General features: G+C 45.5%; 1 protein-coding gene across 1 annotated transcript; it reads right to left on the bottom strand.

The window, feature by feature from the left end:
- Positions 1–8118: 8118 nt before the first annotated feature.
- LOC101544902 (protein FRG2-like-2) lies at positions 8119–9730 on the bottom strand. Its single transcript, XM_055146478.1, has 5 exons — positions 9616–9730; positions 9380–9457; positions 9182–9265; positions 8452–8977; positions 8119–8317 (listed from the first exon to the last, which is right to left on the bottom strand). Exons 1-5 carry the CDS (start codon positions 9728–9730, stop codon positions 8119–8121), a joined length of 1002 nt encoding a protein of 333 aa, XP_055002453.1.
- Between the last annotated feature and the right edge of the window lie 501 nt (positions 9731–10231).

Raw genomic sequence — 10231 nt, 5'->3', positions numbered from 1 at the left:
AATGCCTCTAACCTTTGTGCTAATTCTCAGCCCTAACCCTTGCTTGATTTTCTCTCCTTCCTTCCTTTCTTTCTTTCTTTCTTTCTTTCTTTCTTTCTTTCTTTCTTTCTTTCTTTCTTTCTTTCTTTCTTTCTTTCTTTCTTTCTTTCTTTCTTTCTTTCTTTCTTTCTTTCTTTCTTTCTTTCTTTCTTTCTTTCTTCCTTCTTTCCTTCCATCCTCCCTTCCTCTCTCCCTCTCCTTTCTTTCTTTCTTTCTTTCTTTCTTTCTTTCTTTCTTTCTTTCTTTCTTTCTTTCTTTCTTTCTTTCTTTCTTTCTTTCTTTCTTTCTTTCTTTCTTCCTTCTTTCCTTCCATCCTCCCTTCCTCTCTCCCTCTCCTTTCTTTCTTTCTTTCTTTCTTTCTTTCTTTCTTTCTTTCTTTCTTTCTTTCTTTCTTTCTTTCTTTCTTTCTTTCTTTCTTTCTTTCTTTCTTTCTTTCTTTCTTTCTTTCTTTCTTTCTTTCTTTCTTTCTTTCTTTCTTTCTTTCTCTTTTTCTTCCTTTCATCTCAAAAAGCGTCCTTGTTGAGACCCTGTCCAGCTCCGTTCCTGCCTAGCTCTGTTTCAGCCTTCATGAATGATCAATTTTCACAGCTAAGGGAAGTGAGTTTGCCTGGAGGAGTTGTGGCTATTCCCTGAGCTTCAGCTCCGCGCAGAGCCTGGAGCCCAGTCCACTGAGCACAACTGTTCCCTTCTCTAAAACTCGGAGCTTTTACTCTGCGTCTGCGCTTCCCAGTCGGTCCCCATGCTTGGCCTCTCCCTTCTCCTTGACCCTCCTCCCATCTCGTCTACAGTCCCTCCTCACCATCCCCATCCCCTACTGCCTGCTGCGTTCCCACCCTTCCGTGTTCCTAAGTTAAGGATGCTGTAGTTAAGTCTGTGTCTTCATCTCCTGGCCCCAACTTGCCCCTGAGGGGCAGCTGGGAGACAGTGCGGTCTGAGAAGCGGGGACAGGGCAGAAACCCGACAGGGACTAAGGAGGCCCCTGCCAGGCCGGAGAGGCCACGCACTGGGCGACGTGATGAGGTGTCCCCTGGCACTCTCCCTTGGGAGCACAGCGCCTGCCAGACTCGCGGGGATGGGGTGGGCTGGTGTCCAGCAGTCTCCCCGTGAGGGCCTCGTCATGGTGGGCAGTGGGCCCTGCTCCTTCGGTTCTAAGAGTTTTATCTTGTCTGTTAATCTTTGTGCCAGCTGAGTCATGGGTGGACCCTGGGGCTCCTTCCTTTTCGTGGCTCCCAGTGTCACCTGCAGGCCGGTCCGTTGGAAATGGACATGGTCCCTATCAAGGTGCGAGACACTGGTGTGCACACACACACACACAAACACCCACAAAAACACATAGTCACACGGACAGCCCGCCCTGCACACATATACACATGCACACACATATACATACGCACGTGAACTGCAGTTTCAACTTCTTGGACCATGCGCCAGAACTGTAGGTAATGCAACTTGTATTGTCAATGCAACTTGCAGAATCACCAGTGGAATGTGTGCTTTCCCGAAAACTGCAGCAGTGTTTGATTGTGGGCAGTAAACCCTACCTCCTTGGGGAATGCACGAGAGATCCAGCTAGAGAGGAGTTAGAGAGAGCATGAAGTGGGTGCAGGTTAGAAACTGGGACTCTAAGAGGTTGCCTCTTAAACAAAAGTTTCTGCTTGCATGAGAGTAAATTCTTTATTATCATTATTATTATTATTATTATTATTATTATTATTGTGCTTGAGCGATAGCACAGCGGTAGGGCGTTTGCCTTGCATGCAGCCAACCCGAGTTCGATTCCTTGCCCCTCTTGGAGACCCTGACAAGCTACCGAGAGTATCTCGCCCGCACAGCAAAGCCTGGTAAGCTATCTGTGGCGTATTTGATATGCCAAAAACAGTAACAACAAGTCTCACAATGGAAACGTTACTGGTGCCCACTTGAGCAAATCGATGAGCAAGGGGATGACATGACAGTGACAGTGATTCTTCTTCTTCTTATTTTTGTTATAAAAACAATTACTCTAATTCACACATTTTGAAACCAACTGTCTTCTTTCTTTTTCTTTTTGGGTCACGCCCGGCAATGCACAGCAGTTACTCCTGGTTTTGCATTCAGAAATTGCTCCTGGCGGTGCCCGGGGGACCTTATAGGATGATGGGAATCAAATCTGGGTCAGCCACGTGCAAGGCAAATGCCTTACCCGATGTGCTATTGCTCCAGTCCTGAAACCACTGTCTTGAATAGAATCTTACACGTTGCCAGAGACATTGATTACTAACTAACGGGATCATTTCACTTTTTAAACCAGTATTCTCACCTTTCTTGAAGAATATTATTTTACTCAAATGTGGGTGTTTTAACCTAATTTTGTTTACTAGCTGATTCTAAATGTTTTAGATCACAGATAGATAATGAGGCCAAATGACTTGCTTTTGCTTTTAATTGATAAAATTTTAATTTTTGAAATCGCTTAAGACATGTTCTGAGGTTGTCTAAGTGTGAATAATAAATGCACACAGCTAGTGCATCATTTCATAATGCTGTGTGTTCCTTCTTTAGCATGCAGAGAAAACCTCTACAAGATATAATCACCGTGGAGAATATTATGGTAAGTGAAATGAGTCAGAAAGAAAGGGACAGACTTAGAATGACTGCACTCATTTATGGAATATGAAGTCACAAAATATGAGATTAACACCTAAGGACAGTAGAGATAAGGGCCAGGAGGATCTATCCATGGTTTGAAAGCCAGCCTCATGTCCTGGGGGAAAAGGCAGTTGGGATGGAGAAGGGACCAGTAAGTCAATGATAGTTGAAGGGATCTCTCGGGATGGGAGATACATGCTGAAAGTAGACTAAGGACCAAACATGATGGCCTCTTAGTGTCTGTAGTGCAAACCATAAAACCTACAAGGAGAGAGAGAGAGAGAGAGAGAGAGAGAGAGAGAGAGAGAGAGAGAGAGAGAGAGAGAGAGAGAGAGAGAGAGAGGGAGAGAGAGAGAGAGAGAGAGAAGAGAGGGAATGTACCTGCCACAGAGGCAGAGGTTGGGTGAAGTGGGGGTGGGAGAAGGAATACTGGGAAAACTGGTGGTAGAAAGTGTGCACTGGTGGAAGGATAGGTACTCCCTCATTGTATGACTGAAACTTTTTATTATTTTATTTTATTTTACTGCTTTTGGGTCACATTCAGCAATGCTCAGTATTATTCAAATTAAATAACCCAACCACAAAAACTAGTAATTGGAGCTCATACAAATGGTCTATAGTAGTGCCTTTTTTTGGTTGATGACAAATTCGCAAATATCCATGAATCTTTTAACATTTATTAAAGAACTTACTCCTCCGACCCAAAACCCAAAAATCAAAGTGTAAGAAAATGCCTGGTAGTAACTGTCACTTTAGAGATGAGTGTAATATGAATATCTCATGCTTGTAATTCAGTTAATTCTTTTTCTTTTTCTTTTTTAGTTGAATCACCATAAGATACAGTTACAAACTTTCATGGTTAAGTTTCAGTTTCAATCATACGGGCCATGAGCGATCCCACAGCGAGTAGGGCATTGGCCTTGCACACGGCTGACCTGGGTTCAATCCCTGGCATCCCGTATAGTCCCCTGACCACCACCAGGAGTAATACCTGAGTGTGTATGAGCCAGGAGTAACCCTTGTGCATTTCCTGTTGTGAGCCAAAAAGGAGAAGAAAAAGATGGAGTTACTGCTGGCTATTAAACACAGACTGAAAAAAAAAATCCAGTGGAAGAGCTGTAATGAGAAACAAAGTCTCTAAAACAAAGGGTTCTAAAATAAAGAGACATGGTGTATCTATAAAACAAAGTTTTCTATAACAAAGTGACACAAAATATCTTTAAAATCAAAAAATTTTAATACAAGCCTAAGTGTATTTCTGAGGTGGCCTGGGACCTCTCCTATGTGTTGAGCCCACTTGAAGTCACCCAGATCAAGATTCCCGCCCCTTCTCAAACAAATAGAATCCATAATCATTTCCTGCTAATTGTGTTGACCAGTTGTCATTTGCTTACAGAGGGAAAGTGCACACCAGCCTGCTCAATGTGAGAAGTTGTTTAAGCTCTGTCATCTTGGAGATCTTAGGATCAATCATGACGTTTGGAGAATACTAGAGCAGGTGGTAATAAAAGACAACTTTGTATTTAAAATGACAGGAAACAGAGCTGGAGCCAGAGTACAGAGGAAAGCAAATTTGCCTAAATACGGCTGACCTGTGTTCCATCCATTGTACCTCATGTGGTATTCAAGTATCGCCAGGAGTAAACCCTGAGCATTGCCGGGTGTGGCCCCAAAGACAAAAACAGACAAAACAGGAAGTTTTAAAGTCCAATCTTTGAGAATTCCTTAGGAATTCAACAATGTTTTATTATTTTTAACATGCATGTTACTTTTTTCTTTTTTCGTTCTTTTTTTGTTTGTTTAGCTTTGTTTGTGCTAAGGGCTTGGTCCTGGTTCTGTGCTCAAGTATCACTCCTGGTGGTGCTCAGGGACCACAACGGTGTATATTCTGAGAAGTGGGGTTGCTGAGTCAAATATAAGCTCAATTCCTAGGTATTTTATTATTTTAAAATTATTTATTTATTTATTTTTTGCTTTTTGGGCCACACTCCTGGCTCTGCATTTAGGAATTACTCCTGGCAGTGCCTGGGGAACCATAATGGGATGCTGAGAATCTCACCCGGGCCGGTCGAGTACAAGGCAAATGCCCTGCCCACTGTACTATTGCTCCAGCGCCCCTCCTAGAGTTTTTAGGAACGTTCATATTATTTTCCAAAAAGGCTGGACCAGTTGACATTCCCACCAGAACTGAAAGTCCCTTTCTCCCCACATCCCCCAGCACTGGTCGTTTTTGTTCTTTCCAATATGGGCACTGGGAAATTTTAAGTTTAAAATACAGAAGTGACTGGTAGATTAGAAAGGTAGTGCGCATACTTCAAGTGTTGAAGACCCAGGTTCAATCTCTGAGCAATGGCAGGAGCAAACAAGTGACCCCTGAAAACCACTAGGTGTGCCCCCAACTTTCCTGAAATAAAATGAGTGACATAAGCTCAAACATGAAGCAGATGTGGAGCTTTTCCATCTGTTCAGTTGAAATTCCAAACTGATATTTTTCATGCTTACAGTCTCCTCTTTGTTAGCCACAGAATTTTTATTATTCTGAAATATCACAGTGTTATTTGTGTCAGACAAAAATTTAATTTTAAGAGTAATTTTAAGTTTTTAATTTAAAAAATAGTTCAAAAATCGGGATGGTGGTGCTGGAGAGGTAGCAGAGCAGGTAGAGTGTTTGCCTTGCATGTAGTCACACCAAGCTCAGTTCCCCGGCTTCCTCCATGGTCTCCTAAACCCAGATATAGGAGGAAGTCCGGAGCATCACCAGACATTGCCCAAAAAGGCAAAATAAAATAACACATTACACCATGACTAATATGGAAATGACAAAGCCAAGCACACAACAATTTTTCAAAAATTTTTTTTTATTGAATCACCATGTGCAAAGTTACAAAGCTTTCAGGTTTAAGTCTCAGTCATACAATGATCAAACAACCATCCCTTCACCATTGCACATGTTCCACCACCAGGTACCCCAATATAAACCTCCCATCCCGCCCCCCTCCCTCCCTGCCTGTGTGGCTGTTGATTACTACTTTACTTTCTCTTTACTTGATTACATTCAATATTTCAACAGAAAACTCAAACTCACTATTATTGTTTGGAATTTTCCCCCAACAATCAGATTGCCAAAAAGGCATCATTTGATAATTTGTTTTCCATTGCTGAAAATGAAGAGTATATGAGGTTGCGTGGCAACAGTGGCCATGAGGTTTTGGATTTCTGGTATTTTTATTAATTAAGTCCAGAGAAATTTCTGCCAGAAGTCCATCATTGCAAGCTCATACTTCTGTTTAGTGGGCCTTATAAGATGGCTGTCACCTTGCCACTGAGAAAGGAAAGGCCGAGAGAGGAAAACCTTTCCCCTCCCAGGGCACCATGAGGCCGTAGCTGAGTTCACAGTCTAGAGGCATTTCTTTTTTTTTTTTTTTTTTTTGAGATTTTATTTTTTTATTTTTTTCCCTTTTTAAAAATTTTTTATTTATTTTTTATTTTTATTATATCACCATGTGGAAAGTTACAAAGTTTTCAGGTTTATGTCTCAGTTATACAATATTCAAACACCATCCCTTCACCAGTGCCCATATTCCACCACCAAAATCCCCAGTATCCCCCCCGCCACAGCCCCCCCCAACTGTATAACTGATGAATTTCACTTCATTTTCTCCCTACCTTGATTACATTCCATATTGTAAAACAATACTCACTATTGTTTTTTTATTAGTTTATTTTTAATTAGAGAGTCATCGTGAGGGTACAGTTACAGATCCATACATCTTTGTGCTCATGTTTCCCCCATACAAAGTTCGATAACCCATCCCTTCACCAGTGCCCATTCTCCACCACCAGTAAACCCAACATCCCTCCCCCCCTCCCCAGTCCTGTCTCCCCCCACCCCACCCTGCCACTATGGCAGGGAATTCCCTTTTGTTCTCTCTCTCTGATTAGGTGTTGTGGTTTGCAATAAAGGTGTTGAGTGGCCATTGTGTTCAGTCTCTAGTCTGTATTCGGCCCGCCTCACCCTTCCCCCACATGACCTCCAACCACATTTTACTTGGTGGTCCCTTCCCTGAGTTACCCATCTAGAGGCATTTCTGCAAGAAGTCTTTGAGTGCCAAAAGTAGTTAGTTGGCTTCCGGGATCATGGGCATTCGGGAATGGAAGAGCCATTCTTGTGCAGCCGCTCGTGGTCACATGTAGGCAGAGAGCCCACACAACAATTTTTTTTTTATTGTAAATGTCATTTTAATTTCACATTTCCTAAGATCTACTTTTTTAAAAAAATTATTTTTAATTAGTGAATCACCATGAGGGTACAGTTACAGACTTATACATTTTTGTGCTCATGTTTCCCCCATACAAAGTTTGAGAACTTCACCAGTGCCCATTCTCCACCACCGGTACACCCAACATCTCTCCTACCCTCCCCAATCCCATCTCCCCCCACCCCCCCTGCCACTGTGGCAGCGCATTTCTCTCTCTATCATTAGGTGTTGCGGTTCGCAATAGAGGTGTTGAGTGGCCACTGTGTTCAGTCTCTAGACCACATTCAGCCCGCATCACCCTTCCCCCGCATGGCCTCCGATCGCATTATACTTGGTGATCCCTTCTCTGAGTTGCCCTCTCCCCAGAATGTGAGGCCAGCTTCCAAGCCATGGAGTCAACCTCCTAGTACTTATTTCTACTATTCTTCTATTCTTGGGTGTCAGTCTCCTACTCTGTTATTCTATATTCCACAGATGAGTGCAATCTTTCTATGTCTGTCTTTCTCTTTCTGAGTCATTTCACTTAGCATACTTTCCATGCCGATCCACTTATACGAAAATGTCATGACCTCCTTTGTTCTAACAGCTGCATAGTATTCCATTGTATAGATGTACCAAAGTTTCTTCAACCAGTCATCTGTTCTAGGGCATTCGGGTTTTTTCCAGATTCTGGCTATTGTAAACAGTGCTGCAATGAACATATAAGCCACACAACAATTTCTAAAGGTTTTTATTTCATTTCCCACAAAAAAATATACATGCTATGATGGCCTATTCTTTAAATCCCAGTGTAAACACAGAAAAACATGCTAAGAGGAATATGTAAAAACTTGGAAGATCATTTATCCATTATTAGAATCAATAAAGTAAAAACGAAGGAACCTCATTCAGGACTGGGTGGGGTGAATGCCGAAGGTCAAATGTGTTTGCTACATCCTGAGAGGGTTTTCTGTGAAGCTACTGAAAAGCCAAACTGGCTCACAGCCATTTCATTGTGATTTTGTCCAGCTGAAACTAGGTGATGCTGAACTCTGACTGCAGTGCGGTGCCCAGCTGGGATGAGAACGGCGCCAACCATGCTCTGTTCTGCCTCCCCAGCCACCCTTAATTCCGGGAAGGATCTCTCAAGTGTGGCAGAGGTGTGCCCCAAGTCCCAGCACAAATAACGGAAATGGATCATTCCCTGTTGCTCTCACTGAAGAACATGCCCGTCCTGAGACTTCCAGGGGTCCGACCTCATGTAGCAGGGAATGTCAGTGTTGGTCATTGTCCCGGTAACCCAGAGTTTATTTTCCTGAGGCTTTTGAATCTCTTCATAGTGATGGGTCACCGCAGTTCTCTCGGACATCACCAGGCTGGTTACAGCAGGTCCCACTTCCTTCTGAACGCTTCTGAGAAGGACAAGGCCTGTTTTCTGCAAGACTCTGGTGTGCTAGGGGTGTTAACAGGAGCTTAGTGAGACGCATCCTCAGGCCCTGCCTCTGGGCGACGGTGAAGGGGTCCCCTCCACTCATGGGAGGAGTACCCGGCAGCTCGGGCCGTGGGGGAGCGGGCCACCATCCAGCTTTCAGCAGGGAAGGCCCAGGCCGCCTGGCTGGCCATGGAGTAGAGGGTCTGCACCAGGCCTGTGAGGGGCACCTGGAGCTGGGTGAGCAGGGCCAGGTGCTCGCAAGAGAGTGGGGTGCAGAGCTGCTGCCTCTGTGCCTGCACCACGTCCTCATACACGGCCTGGGACAGGCAGCGCAGGGTTGTCACCAGGCCTCGGCGGAGAGAGGGACGCTTGTGAAGAGAGGGGCGCTTGTGATCTGATGGGCGCTTGTGAAGAGATGGGCGCTTGTGAAGAGCGCTGCGCTGGGGTCCAGGCGACTGGGACTTGACCTTCTTGTTCACTGGGGTGCACTGGGGTTCAGGCGACAGGGACCTCCTCTGAGCTCTTTGGGAAGAGGAGTCCTTGTGGGCCTCTTCACTGCAGCTGCGGTGACCAGAGGCAGGGCTCTCTGGGAGAGTGGCATCTAAATTCTCCCCATTGCACTTCGCATCTGAGGGGCTCCCTGCAGAGGATGAAGATGCTCAGACCTGGCACTTCATTTCTCGAGGACACCCCAACCAGGACACAGCCAGGGTCTCCTCCCTGCCCCCATTCCTTATCCTCAAGGATCCCTGGGATTCCAATGGGCTTCCCATTGAACAACCCTGGAAAGACATGGGCTACAAGCCGCCCCTGGGCGGCCCTGGGATCCTAAAGCAACACCCACCTGTTGTGTGGGGCAGACGGGCCTCCTGTCTCCTCTGCCTCTTCCAGCCTCTGTCTTCATCTTCCTCAAAGCTGTTTCCTAAATCTGGCACCAAAGGGAGAATGAGTGTCTCCAAAACCTGGAGGCCCTGGCTGCTGTCCCATAAATTCTCGATGCCAGGACACACCACCCCTCCCTGGGGACACCCTGTCCTCCTACCTGATTGGTCTGCGAAGCTGCTGTCACCCCAGGCCTCAGTTTCCTTGCGCTTCTCCCCTGTGCTCTGGGGCTCTGGCCCTGCAGACACAGAGTTTGGGTGACTGGCTAATCCTTCAAGTCCCACAGAGGCGTGACTTTGTACCCCGATACGAGGCCACCTCCAGGCTCCAGACACTCAGCCCATTCTCCCACCTCCCCCTGGGTGGAATTCTGCTGCGCAGGAGGGGATTTCTTACCCTTCTCCCTCTCTGAGTCCAAGCCAAAACAGGTCTTCTCTGGGAAGGGTGGCTGTGCAGCGGGGTGCTGGAGCTCAGCGTCCTGAGGGTGGAGTTCTTCAGATACAGGCTCCATCCTAAAGCCAGAGTGAGGTCCTCTCTCGGGCAGGTCCAGGTCTTCACCGTCCAAAGACAGGTCACCGCTTCTCAGCCAGAGCCAGCTCCTGAAGCTCTGAGCATACAGGCGATCTTCTCTCTGTTAGATCGAGTGCAGGAGTGATGGATGTGGAGAGGACTCAAGCTCTTATAGCCCGTCCGGTGGGCGGAGATTGCTCCTATTGGCTGGGAGGTTTAGGCTTCTGGCTAATCCTCTCATCCCAGGTCTCACTTTCCCTGGGACAATGCCTGAGGGCAGGTCTTAATCCTTAGGGTGTGACTCTCCTCTCTGCCTTCTCAGTGATCTCAGAGCCTGACACCCTCTGTTTGGAAGTTAGGGCTTCTCTTCTGAACCTAAACATCTAATTCATCTTACAAATTAGATATAAATGACTGAGTTTGAAGAAAAGAATTTGTTCCCAGAGGATGGCTGAATATTGCCTAAAATTCCAAAAAAGTATCAAATATGTAAGCAGGCATA

Source organism: Sorex araneus, chromosome 8, assembly GCF_027595985.1.
Source record: "Sorex araneus isolate mSorAra2 chromosome 8, mSorAra2.pri, whole genome shotgun sequence".
NCBI classification, from domain to species: domain Eukaryota; kingdom Metazoa; phylum Chordata; class Mammalia; order Eulipotyphla; family Soricidae; genus Sorex; species Sorex araneus.
Note: the sequence above shows the minus strand (reverse complement) of the source record. Positions and strands in the feature narration are given on the sequence as shown.